Genomic DNA, 14,212 nt, shown 5'->3' with positions numbered 1-14,212 from the left:
TCCACCTACCACCCAAGTATTGGTTTGGCCTTAGAGCCTTCAAAGTTGAAGGAGAGAATGAATATTGTATCAAAATGAATATGAATATTGATAGTCCACCCAAGAATGAACATTTTGTCATTGTTTACCTCATGTTGTGCCAAGCCAGGATGACTTTTTTCTTCTGTGAAGCACAAAACTTTTTTTTTTCAAGTTTTGTGCTTCACAGAAGAAGAAAAAAACGACTTATAAACGACGAAAATAAATTTCAATTAGCAAAGACTGGGAAGAAGAAGAGAAACAAAAGATCCATACTTTTTTAGTATGTGCTCTATACAAACTCTATGGGCTAGGTAGGTGTTTCTATATTTGATTTATGAAGCCTCAAGTTTTGAGGGAAAGCTGTGATCAACAGATGGGAATTATTAGATATTTCACCTAAAAAATTAAAATTGTCATTATTATACCATCATGCCATTACAGATCAGGATCACTTGTACTTTCTTTCTTTTTTTGTGGAACACAAAAAGTGTTTTTTTTTAAAGATTATCTAGGCCTCTTTTTTCAATATAATTTAATTGAGTGAGGATTGGGAATGTCAAGCTCCAAAATGACAAAAATATACCAATAGAGTGTCATAAAAAAAAGTCCATATTACTCGTGCACTCTTTTTAATTTCTGAAGCGATATGAAAGCTTTATGGAAAGCAGAGACTGACATTTAAAGGGATCGTTCTTTCATTATTTGCTCACCCTCATATCGTTCGAAATGTGTATGACTTAGGCCTACTCTTCTACGCAACAGTCTTGACTCCATTGACCATTGACTTTTATTGACTTCTTTGGTTTTCTACAGTGGAAAGTCATACAGGTTTGAAACGAATAAATGAAGACAGAACTACCATGTTGGGTGAACTATTCCTTGATTTAGTCAAGGAAGATGTTCTTGGATCAACATCCTTATTGGTCCTGGAAAAATATTCTTATCAACCAGGATATAACATTTTGTACTATCAAAGCAATTCACACTTGAAGTAAATGAACACTTTCTTGGTTTTGCTTGCGCACAATAAACGGACTACTGGCAACTCGCCTGTATACCGAGAAATAAATTTGCAACTGTTAAGTGACAATTATGAGAGTTAAGTTGCAATTATGTTGTGAAATAAATGACTTTATTTCTCAGAATTTTTACTTTATCTCACAATTGAGATCATCTTCTGTTTTCTGATTTATATCTCAAAATTGTTCACAAATTATTATTTTTTTGTAAATCTCATAATGTGACTTTATACCTCAAAATTATGACTTTATTTCTCAGTATTTTTCTTTATTGTTTGTAATTGCTGTATGCAGTATGTGAGAATATGATGGACTTAGTATGATCCATGACAAGTACTAAAGAGTCCAGCATTTCTATTTTGACCACTCAAGTTATGTGATGATTCATCATCATCTCAGCAGCCAATAGGAACCGACGGCCATACTGTGTTTGAGTGACCTGCTTTAGCCCTATATGTCAACAAGTATCAAGCAGTCCATCCTTCTCGTCCAGCCAGGGTTTCATGCTCCAGGAAATCACGGGTAACATGGCATGCTGGGTAACTCCGGAGATATTGTCAGCAGCCGTCTGGTGTCTCTCCAGCCTCTCTGAAAACCAGGAGGTGTCATGCTCAGTCAGCCACCAAATGCTGGCATAAATCGACACAGTGGCTTCCTACCCACTGGCCCTGACTCCACGGCTCTGCATAGCTTATAAGGTGTCATACTTGTCATGCAGAAAGGGTACATGGGTTTCATTTCCAGGACAGAGGACCAGGCTCCTGAAGGAGTCTTGACTGTGGCACTGGACCTGAATGCGGTCAGGCCTCAAGTGTGTATGACCGCTGAGTGGATTGAAAAGCCTTAATGGTTTTAATATTGAAAAAAAGATTGTCTTTCAAAGGCGAAGTAATCACTAACAGCACGAAGCAGAATTGCAAAAATGATTGTTTTCAAACATGTTCAGGAAACACTGTTTATCTGCCATTGGTCAGACAGAAAGATAGCTCCACCCCAAACACACGCCATTGGTTGAGCCGCTGTTGTTGTGTGAGACGACACACACACACACACACACACACACACACATAAATGTTTTGATAGTCTCACAGAGACATATTGTTTGAACTTGTGTAGTTGTTTCATATTACGTCTACTTTACACACTTTAGCTTTAATTTAACTTTAACAAGCTTTATTTTGGACTATAGTTTTTAAACTTAAATGCAGGTTCAAATGCAGGTAAAAGCCTTTTGAAGGTGATGAGAATCTGATTTTCTAAGATTAGTTCCAGAAACCACCGACAGAGGGCTCTACTGAGTCCTGTCCATGAACTCTGTGAAGGGAAGAACGGTCACTACAGGTTCACGTGGCAATCAGACAGATTTCAGCCAGAGGTCAAAGTATTATCAGTAAAAAAGATTTTTTGAGAACAGTGCACCACTTTGGTTTCCACAAACATCTTTATTTGGCTTTGAGGGCATTTCAGATCAAACCTCCTTAATTTACCATGTGATTCTTGTGTTAATTGAATATGCTATAATGCTAGTAGCCTATGCTAAAAATACTATTATTTAATTAAAATACACAAAGCAAATATACAGTATATGTTTCTTCGGTGGTAATTATTCTTGCTTTTGACATGTAACTGGTGTGACAAGCATAGCATATTGCTGCTGTGTATAGCCTAAAGTATAAATGTGGGCATTATTATTATTATGTGATTTCGTATGCTCAGAGAGTGTGTACATTAGTGCATATCGGAGAGAGAAGCACAGTGTCACTCTTGGTGTAAGTAGCATAAGGCTAAATGTGATGAACTTTAACGCTGTTTTTAAGCAAGTCTGCTTAAAGAGAGAATGCAAAATACGAATTTGTTATTAGTGGTGATCTCAGTTGGTTTATTGAGGAGAGATGTGTTACTTTTCTAAGCTAATACATTTTTTTGGTGGACAATAAAAAAAGGGGGGGGGGGGGATCTGATATAGACTTACTTTACTTTGAAGGATTAAAACCACTGACAACATCTTAGAACCGAATAGCAACAAGATAAAAACTGGCTAGCTCCTAGCACCTACTCAGAACATGCCACGGCTGCTTCCCAAGTGGAAGGCTGCATCCTTGTGAGAATGTCCTTCCTAGTCCAGTCTTTCAGAGGCTTGTAGGCTAGAGACCTCCTCAGCAATTCTAGTAGGCTAGGTGCGCATGGCTACGTCAAACATGACGCCATCTGTGTTCTCCCAGTGGTTTACATTTGTTTAATTTACAACAAAACAAAATAAAATAGATTTAAAATCCTTTTTTTTTTTGTTTTTTTGTCTTTTTAGTGAATTGGAATGTGTGCAAAGGATTGTGGGTGATTGGAGGACGTGAAGAATTCACTCACTCGTTTTCATTCACTCCTTCAAGTGGACTATAGTTGAGTAAGGAATAAGAATATAGGGGGCGAACTCGAACAGAGCCCAATTGTATTCAGACACTGAGTGCGCATAGTTTTGCATAGTTTGTGCTTGCTGTTTAATAATCATTTGAAACTTAGCAAACTGGCAGCTCCAGTAGTAATGAAAAGATCGACTAGCATGTATGAACCTTAATTGAACAATTTAATAATCAAGTAAAAAGGAATTTATACCTGTATGATATTATGCTGTCACCACATTGGACCAGCGGTTTGGAAAATAGATGGATGGATGATTCAGCTGCGGCGCAATCTTCTGGCAAGACGCGGGAAATCATTCAGCATGACCCTCACAGTGCATTATGGGTATTCTCTAGCCGTTGAGCATACATCGATAGCATACATTGAGCGATGCATTGAGGGATTGAATGAGTGCACTCAATATCATCGGTTTCGGACACCACTACAAATGGCTGTCCCTTCAAATTGTGCCTTATTTAAGGGTATTTCAGACACAGCCTTGATGCATCCTTCCAAACAGGCCGAATGAAGGACACAAAACGAAGGCTGCCTTCAAAGGATCCTTTAAATTAATATGTCCTTTGACTGAGCTTGGTGACGTGGAAGCCGAGATATGCTGCAATGATAAGCACCCTATACTGCCTAGCAACATGCTAAAAACCACTGAGAACACCTTAGTAACCACTAAGCACCTTAGAACTGTATAGCAACATATTAAAAACTAGAAAGGTCTTATAGTGAACACTCATAAAACTGCCTAGCAACATGCTAAAAACACTGAGAACAGCTTAGAACTGAAAATCAATGTGTTAAAACACTAAGGGTGCGTCTCAACAAGCAGTGTATCGTGTACACTAATTCAGGCACTGGTCTGGTAAGGACCCTGGCTCACTACACATTGATGGTGACATGACAAAATCCTCGTTGTACGTCACTTCTGGTATTTATGAACAAAAGCAGAACTGACATAACATTTTTTTTATGCTTTTTAAGGTACATTACAATGACCTGCAACATTACAGCCGTAAATTAATTCTAAATGTTAATGTTCAGTATATGTCTAGCGATGTTTATGTCGAAATATAATTAAATAATGGTTTTAAAAAACGTCTGTCGCATGAGTTGGCTCGCATTATTTACGTTTCACTTTTAAGGGAACATCCTTGTTTTCACTGTGCATCGTGGGACTTTTTAGGGAGCGAATGTTTCAGGGCGCTGGAAGGATTTCACAATTGAGACATCCCTTAAAAATTGGCCGACTCCCTGATCAGTGCCCTGACAACTCAACTAGGGAGCTGATTGAGACGCACCCTACACCTTAGAACCATATAACATGCTAAAATCACCCAGAACACCTTAGCAACCACATAGCTACTCCCTGGCAACCCCACAACATCAAAGCATTGTGGTTTTGCATGGACAAGCAACACTCTAGCTTCTCTCTTTTTTTCTGTACTTTGCTGGAATGTCGATGGTGGAAAACTGACTATTCTTCCCAATGGCCCTGAGTAATAAGAGAGTGTTTACACAGACAGTCCCACCCCTCCTTTCATCACCAACTGCAACTTTTCTTCTGGCTGTGTTTCTAATGCACCCGGAAGCAAAAAGCTTCCTCCAGAAAACCGAAAACATTCTCACATTATCTTTTCATTTCTGTGCGTCAACACAAATTAATGTCAGGAAGAGTTTCAGAAAGTTCAACCGATTACGTTGAATTAATTCAGAGATTTTAATGCATCAACACATTAATTATCGAAGCACGCACAAGATTACGAGATTACATTTTTTCAGGTCCGCTGTGTCAATCAAATTCTGAAATATGCTAAATTAATAGAATTAGAGAAATGATAGTAATGATATTCATTGTGAAAATCACTTCTCAGTGCATCTTTAATTTTCTGACTGTGACAGTTTCTTCAAGGATTATGAGCCTGTAGTTAAACATCCGATGAATCACAGTGTTTATGAAATGCACATTTCTTCTGGGTTTTCCTCCGCCTTAGACTTGAGTAATTGGTAAATCAAAAACTAATGCCCACGAATCAAAACATTAACCTTGCCACTTTTTTTTTTTGCATCTAACCTACATTTATAACATATTCTTTAGCCTTGACTTTCATCTAAACCTCCACATGCTGAAAAATAGTCTCATCAATTCAGAATCATTGACTCGCAGAAACATATTGTTCTTTCATAATATCAACCTTGACTTTCATTTTCCATTTTCATGAATATTATCAGTGTGATATCTAAATGCACACACTCTAGGTTTAAATTACCTCTGATGCCAATAAAATTGAAATATGATTAGTATATATATGACATTTTTATTCTAGATATAAAGAAGAAACTGTGGCTTGAATGTCACTGAATGTCACCCCTACACAAAAAAATAATCATTTAAAAAAAAACAAAAAAAACATGATGTAAACTAGATAAACATGTTTTCAAAAACACAGTATTTAATTCTGTAATGTGATTAAACATAAGAACATTGATTAAAACCAAATGAAAACAAGATCTTCTGTGATGTTAGTCACACTTACTGAGAGTCTAATACTGTTTCAACTCCACACATTTTTCTGCATTTGATCATACTGGACTGTTTCAAAATCAAATGCGATGCAACCAAAGTTAAAAGAGAACTGCTTCGAGGGTCCAGGCTTTGAAAAGTGTTTCAATATTATCAAATATGAGCAGATATGAGATCAACAGCAGCCAAGTGAAGTCTTGAATGTTACATTCATTTCTAAGCACGTGTTTCACTTCCATGCCATCTTCCTCTCAACACTTATTTTGCAATATTGAGTACAAAGAGATTACTAGTTGTATAGCAAATACGACTAAATACAGGATATGAAGTTTGAGTAAATTGAAGTCAGTTATTTGTCAAACTCATAGAACCAAGGCCAACCTGAAGCGCTGGAAAATCTTTATTTGCTGGGGTTTTCTTCCCACTCACTCTAAAACTTTTATGATATTCAGTAATTATAATTGTTGATGTGTCTTGACTCTTTCATTTCTTGCTTTTCAAAAATCGGTGTTCTGATCCATTTGAGTTTTTCTGAGAACCAGGTTCAAAGAACGATAACCTGCCAAATATAAACAGCCACATTTGTGACTGCAGAACTCTTGCAGACTGTATAACACATCGATTCAAGGGCAGAACAACACAAAGCGAATCATTTTGTGGTTTGTGGTTGATAAAATTGAAAGTTAAAACACTTTAATTACATTTTTTGTTGCCTACTGTGGAAAGGCCATAAGCTGATGAAATATCTGTTGCTTTTTCTCGCTCTGTAAATTTTACATGAATATACCCAGTTTATCTTTATATCTAACCTTGAAACTAACCAAACCATACGTTGGCGTTCTAGACATGTCACATATTGCACATTATTCAGTAAGCTGAAGGATAAAAAGATCAATAATTAATGAATAGGCCTACCTGGCCCCGCAAAAGGGCTTGCCTGTTATAAAGCCTCTGCCTCAAACCTCTACTTTTATATAAAAAAAATTAAACATATTTTATTATTGTTTTACCTTAACACATTGTTAGTTATTTTATAGTCATGTTACTAATTATAATTAATCAGATCAAATGTAGCATATATATATATATATATATATATATATATATATATATATATATATATATATATATGTATAGCCTGTATATATAATATAAATACCATCTTATCATCATAGATTAAATAAAATAAATACATTTTAAATATATAAAATACAGTTCAAACATTCCAAAAGTAGACAGTTGAAACAAACCATTTCAAGTTTGTCACCTTTTTAAATAATCTTTAATCACCTCATATATATATATATATATATATATATATATATATATATATATATATATATATATATATATATATTAGTGCTGTTAATTGTTTGAAAAATAACAACGCTATTTTATTTAACAACGTTTAAATTTGCAATATGTTTTTATTTTCTAATTCATAATTTCACATTAAATCTCCAAATCAATGGAGAAACATAGAGAACAGTATATTTTAAATATTTGTTTAATGCCATCGGTTTACTAAGTAGCCACTATGAATGAAGGCTAGTGTCACAAACACTTATGTCTCTATCAAATCAATATTAAATATTTTTCTCAATTTCTGGGGACAAAATGAGTAATTATAGCCACTCAGCATTGCAGTATAATGTACATGTTTAACTATTTTTGACATTTAGGCCTACTACAGGGTTTTAAAAAAATACAACGACTTTTATTTAAGTGAACTTAACAAAAATCTTCACATAAACCCATTAAATGCAATATGTTATTTATATTATTAGTAGGCTGTAAAAAAAATTAAAATAGCTTTAGATGGAGTGTGGTAGGTCATAGTATAGGATATTCATGCACACTAGGATATTCATGCACACTAACCAATTTTTTTTTCATTCTAATATCTATAATGCATTTACATTTACTATAACAGTGATGTTGACAGAAGAAGGTCCGTCCATGTCATAAAGCAAGGCAAGAGTACAAGAGGGTTGAACTTTGTCAAGGACAAAGAGTTCAATGATTAGGCTCCCCGCCTCCCCAAAATCCTCCACTGCCTGAACGCTTCCGCGGTTCCCTTAAAGCACCACTCTATAATTTAAGAACAAACATGAAAAGTGAGCGCAGGAAGCCACATCCTCTCGTTTTGATATGGGCAGGGCAAAAAAAAAACATGACCTGTGTCTCAAATGACAGTGCAATACAAACCGCTGCTTATTGCTTCATAGTGAAAGCAACAATCTCGCGCTTTGGCTTTAAATAAACGAGGAACTCATTGCTCGATTGCTCTGGTCTGGCGCGAACATGGCAGATTCAGAGGATAATGTTACAATTCTTCACTTGAAGTCTCTTCTGCAAATGGACCCTTACCTCAAACCCTTTGAAAAGGACTTCCAGAGGAGGTAAAAAAACGCTCTTTTAAGAGTTATTTGCATCTTGTCGCTGGGTAATGGTCCTTTTCCCGTCCCAAATACACAATGACTCGCATGTCTGTCTGTCATAGCCCTTATCACCCGCTGCTTATGAGTTGTTATATTAAATCAATGTAGTGTCCATTAAGAGACAGCTGCTGTATGCTCGCTGTCTGGATGTGTCAGTGCTTTGAGTGCCCTAATGAATATGTAAATGGACATCTGATGGTTGCTATATGGAAGGTATGACAATCCACTTCTTTGCAATGAACACGTTTCAACTCCAGGACCAGCACAAATATGCTTTAAGGCAGTATAGGACAGTAATTTATTAGTGATTTAAAAGTGCGTCATAGTCAGGGCTGCCAATTGACACCGTTCTCACGCTCTTACGCCACACACCCACTAGTAGCCTACAACAATGGCAATAATAGTAATAATACTAATAATAGGTATTAAATCGGTTACAACTTAGTCTGACATCATTATGAATGATTATGAATTTTCAAGTAGCCAGCACTAGTCAATAAGGAAGTTAGATTATAAAGACACTTGGGGTAAACTGGACACCCCCTTATAAAAACCCAGAAATGACCCTCAGCCCCTTAATCTGTTCTGTCAGAGCAGTTTCACTGTCAACCAACCAACAGAGAGTTGAAAATTCCAGTAATACAATAAAAATGAAAAACAATAGGACACATACAACAACAAAAAAAGATGAAATGAACAATTTAGCCTGCTACTAATAAAAGCCCACAGACATTGAACAAACTAATCAAATGTACAAAATAAATAAATAAACAAAACTGCATTAGTCTTTACTGTATGAATTAAATACATTGATTCTTATTCCAGTTACTAATGTTATTCAGTGCAGAGCATTGAATGATTCTTTCTAGGGGTGTGACGAGACACTTATCTCACGAGACGAGACACGAGATTGGGTTCACGAGAACGAGACGAGACAAGATTTTTTTCTGAAATCCTCAATGACAAAATTCATGACTGGAATAATTTTCTGCAGGTGCATTTTGAAACGTTTTAACTAATAATCTACTAATGCATGTCATTTTAGGTCTACTTAATGAGTATGAATTATCAAATGCCTTGAAAGAAAACAATATGCAATATTTTACTTTCACTTTTAAATTCGTGATCGCGTAGCCTAGAAATCTAGATGCACCCTAGCGGCAGCAAAATGTATTTTGCAGCCAGTGTAGTGTAGCAACGTTGGCTTTCCAGCTGAAACCAAACTCTAGTCAGGCCAATCACATCATGTATAGAGTTGGCGGGCTTAACATAATGACGGCAGAGTTGTGGCGGTTTCGCGTGATTTCCCTGCTACTTGAAAACAAAGATGACCGCTGCTGCTGGCGAACAGCGGGCTTTTGAATCGGCTTTGGCCATGACTTTGGAGGACTTGGAGTTAAGCTTTTCTTTGAGGAAAGAACAAAGAACGGCACTTAAGTCATTCTTAAAAAAGGAAGATGTGTTTGGAGTTTTGACGACCGGATACGGCAAAAGTTTAATATATCAATTAGCTCTGCTGGTGGTAAAATGCATGGGACTCAATCAGCCACAGCCGTTCATTGCTCTGTTTGATTGTAGCGCTATCCTATTGCGTGCAGAGGGAATTTGAAAGACAACCATTTATCCCGCCCCTCGGATTGAGGCATGCCATGGTGAGTTCCCAGACCTAACATCTTGATGTGGGTCAGTGAACTGTGGTTCTTACTGCACTGACGGCTTCTCGTGCTGGATGAGCAGAGAAGACTTTTACATTAGTTTATAATGGTTTTTATGTTTTTATAAAAACAGCAAAACGACAGTTGAGGCGAATGTGAGTGTAGCGATGGAATATTTTATGCTTATTTCACCCTCGCGCTCCGTCATGGAGACATCGCGAGACAGCTTTTCACTCTACGGGAAATCTCGCCACATTTTAGTCTCGCGAGATCTCGTGGTACGAGATCTCGTCACACCCCTAATTCTTTCATTTTCTTTTGTTTGATTAACATTAAATGACAGAGAGAGCAGCAGGTTTATTAGGCTGCTGTCACTTTAAGACCTAATGCACAGACCTAATACACAGACAAGCATTTGATATCTTTCCCAGCTGTTCATGTTCACTGAAGACATAACGTTTAAGTTAAAAAGTCCCCAAGATGGACATTTTGACACATTTTTGCATTTGTCAATTTAATTGTGCGCCCGAGGCCCAAAGTAGTGCCATTGGGGGGCTCCCTTAAAAACGCATATATTCGAGTCACAAACCGCTCTTAATATTCACAGATCATCTCTTTCAAATTACAGTTGCCATGGCGTGAACGCAGCATAAGCTTGTTGTTTTGGGTCAGGAGGAACTGTAAAAGGTGGCTGCTGTTTTGGTTGTGGTGCTCTGTTACTGATGTCTGTCTAACTCTGCATAGCATGAAACTCGCTGATGATGTGTGATGTCTGCGTGAGCAGGGTGAGCGGAGGTATGAAATGCGTTGACAGGAAGGTAGGACATTGCGTTGTTGCCCTCGGAATGAGGGCAATGATTGGATGAAGATTTTAGGGTCATACAACTTCCACAGACGATATATAGGCCTATACATATGAATACATCAGACCACTTAACTTAGCGATTGCTATCAGGATGTGAAGAGACTTTCAACCAGCATAACAAAAATGGTTTAATGGATTAAACTCCTACACCTGACTTGAATGAACCTAACAAATAAGTTGGGGCTAAAGCGGTTTCATAAAAGGTAACTGTTCACGCAATCCCACTAATTTGATCCAGGTTTATCTAGTCTTGATAGTTGCATGTGCACGCGTTTCTGAAGCAGCCCTAGAGGTCGATCATGGATCAAATCGATCCACCATCAGACAGTGTATATTTTGTGCTGTTTTATGCGTTTGAGATATGTTTTTTTTTCCGTTACATTATCCATATGTAAATGTTAGAAAGTCGTTCAAATATTTACATTTGGCTGCTAAACTTCAAGTTTACTTTATTTGTGAAGCACATTTAAAACAACCTTGGTTGACCAAAGTGCTGTACAAAATTATGGACAGGAGCTGCAGGTCCGGGGAAATATGCTGCCTATTGTTGTTGTTGTTACGTATGACTCAGTAAAGCCCTGACATTCGGTTCTATTTATTTAATGAATCATAATACGATCATATTATTCAGTACTATGTTTGAGACATCAACCACTGGTCGATGACCATGATGTTTGTATAAACTTGTATGACCTAAGTCATAAAAACGTAACTTTACACTTAAATATTTTCTTCTCAGCCATGTTGACAATTGTCCGTGAGCGAAATCTCCTCCCATCCGTTGTCTGATTGGCCTTTCGCAAGGATTCCTGGGTAGTTAAAGTGTGTGGAGCCTGCATCCATGTCACAAGAAGTCACATAGGGACAACTCTATGCAAAGTTGCAAACATACTAGTTTTATATAATTTGAAACCGCTATGGCAGCAGGGGAGATGCACGGGCTTTAATTTGCGTTATTTTAATGTTATTATTATTTTTTAAATTTAAAACCCACCTAGTTCTATATTATTCACTATATTGTCAACAAGCACATTCCTTCGAATGAGACGTTAAACCGAGGTCCTGACTCTCTGTGGTCATTAAAAAATTCCAGAATGTCCCTCGAAAAAGAGTAAGTGCCACCCCCAGTATCCTGACCAAATGTGCCCACTGGCCTCTGTCCATCATCCTGGCCTCCTAAATAATCCCCATACTGGCTTCATCACCAGTAAGCTGGTGTGTGGTGGGAGTTCTGGCGCAATATGGCTACCGTCGCATCATCCAGGTGGATGCTGCACATTGGTGGTGGTTGAGAATCCCCCCCCCCCCCTTCCATATGCAAAGTTCAGAGAAAAGCGCTATATTTAATGAATTATTATAGTTACTGTCCACCACTGCTGTTAGGAATGCAGATTTTCTGTATATGGCATGAATGTAATGTTGCTACCGTTTTAAAATCAAATTTTTATGTCACATCCTGTCTTTTAAGATGCTCTCAGGCAGCATACTGTAGATGTATCCCACATATGATATGATATCCCATCCCACAATCCTGTGCATGCAGTTGGTGGAAAGAATTTAAATGGCATCTGATGGCATTTATTATTGGCCTCTGTTACATGGCAAGGGTCAATGTTCCCGTTGGATTCTCCCAACATTGTCACTGTAATGAGATCATGTGACAACACAACAACGACATACTACATTCTTTAGAACTGCATAAATTGTACGGTTTCACGTACCATTTGTTTTGCATCTGCATTATTCAGTACCAATTAATATGCTTTACACTGCTATTCCATTCATAGCCATACAAGATGCTTAAAATGAATGGAAAGAGAAATATTATTAGCTGCGCATATTAATACGCAAAGACCTACAGGAAAGTGATGGATGACTTGAGGTGACCACCTTGAATTTCTAATTAAAATGTCACTCATAATTATAGTTACAGTTTAACAGTGTTACATTTGAGTATATGAACAGGGATGCACAATTGGTACTCCATATTCTGATTGCTTATGCCGGGAGTCTTTGAGTGCTCTGCACCAATTAGATGACACTTAATAGCAATCCAGAGAGTGGCACTGTCAGCAACCGTATGCTCACCACTCGTCTCTTTAATGCATGGTATATACAGGGTCCTATGGCACCGTCTTTACATTTTTATTATAATGATAACAATACCTAATTGCATTGTTGCACACATTAAGTGTGCATGGCACAGTCTGCATATTTATGACTCAACATTCTCCATTCATTAGTGCCACAGAGACCACTGACAAGTGAAATGGAGTTCTTCATTATCGTTTTAATTAACACCAAAGTCTTGAGGGGTAGCCATCGAGGTATCTGAAAACATAGTACATGGTTTCTAATTTTACCCCTCTCTGCGGAACTGGTTTCGAAAGTGGAATAATGTTGTGTGAAATGTGTGTCACGGACTGACTCAGAAAAACCACATGGGACGTAAGAACCTAAGATTATTAAGGAGACTATACTCTTCTTAGCGTGTTCCGTAAAACTCTTTTGAAATGAAGGTTAATAACATTTCATATTTCTGTGCTACTTCCATTTGCTCTGGATGGGAGAGCCCATAGGAATGGGCAATTGCAAATGAGAACTCTTAAATATCTCAATTGTTTCTCCTAGATTGCAGTGATAATTATAGAGAGCTATTTGAGTATTTTGCATAAGCCTTTTACTTCTCTATTGAAACCCATTTCCGTCACATAAGAAAAAAAATGCTTTGGTAAATCATAATTGTGACATAAAAAGTGATAATTAATGCAAAAGGTCGAAATTTTGAGATAAAAAGTTTAAACTATGAGACAAAGTCGAAATTGGGATGTCGAAATTATGAGAAAATGTCAAAATTATGAGATGCATTGAAATTTAAGTCAATTTTGACAAAGTTGAAATTTACAAATTCAAAATTTATATAAAAAGTTTAAAGTTTTTTTTTAATTTTAAATAAAAATTATGAGATAAAAAGTCTTACTTGAGTACTTGTTTACTTAAAAGGTCAACTTAAAAGTTGAAATTGACTAAGTTAATAATTATGAAAATAAATTTGACTTTAAATTTACTTTGTCAATTTAGATTTTTTGTCATAATTATGATTTACACAAAGCATATTTTATCCTTTATGTGAATTCTATACTTCTTAGATATTTCACCATAAATCCAGACTCCAGTAATCCGATATTAAGAGCGTATCAAACAGTACTCACATTTGCTAATTGATATTAATGTTTCCAATAATTGCTCACTAAATTATTTCAAAACTAATTGGTCTTAAT

At 36.8% G+C, this 14,212-nt stretch overlaps 1 protein-coding gene across 1 annotated transcript in view; it reads left to right on the top strand.

The window, feature by feature from the left end:
- Positions 1-8,055: 8,055 nt before the first annotated feature.
- The window catches only part of gbe1b (glucan (1,4-alpha-), branching enzyme 1b), a 160,812-nt gene continuing 154,655 nt past the window's right edge, over positions 8,056-14,212 (top strand). Inside the window, exon 1 of the mRNA XM_077207020.1 lies at positions 8,056-8,372. Coding sequence (XP_077063135.1) covers positions 8,275-8,372 — 98 coding nt within the window. The 5' untranslated portion in view covers positions 8,056-8,274. The remainder of the gene's footprint in view (positions 8,373-14,212) is intronic.

Source organism: Siphateles boraxobius, unplaced genomic scaffold (genome assembly GCF_051911475.1).
Source record: "Siphateles boraxobius isolate OS27281-9 unplaced genomic scaffold, OSU_SipBor_1 6, whole genome shotgun sequence".
Taxonomy (NCBI): domain Eukaryota; kingdom Metazoa; phylum Chordata; class Actinopteri; order Cypriniformes; family Leuciscidae; genus Siphateles; species Siphateles boraxobius.
This window is presented reverse-complemented; position numbering and strand designations above follow the sequence as displayed.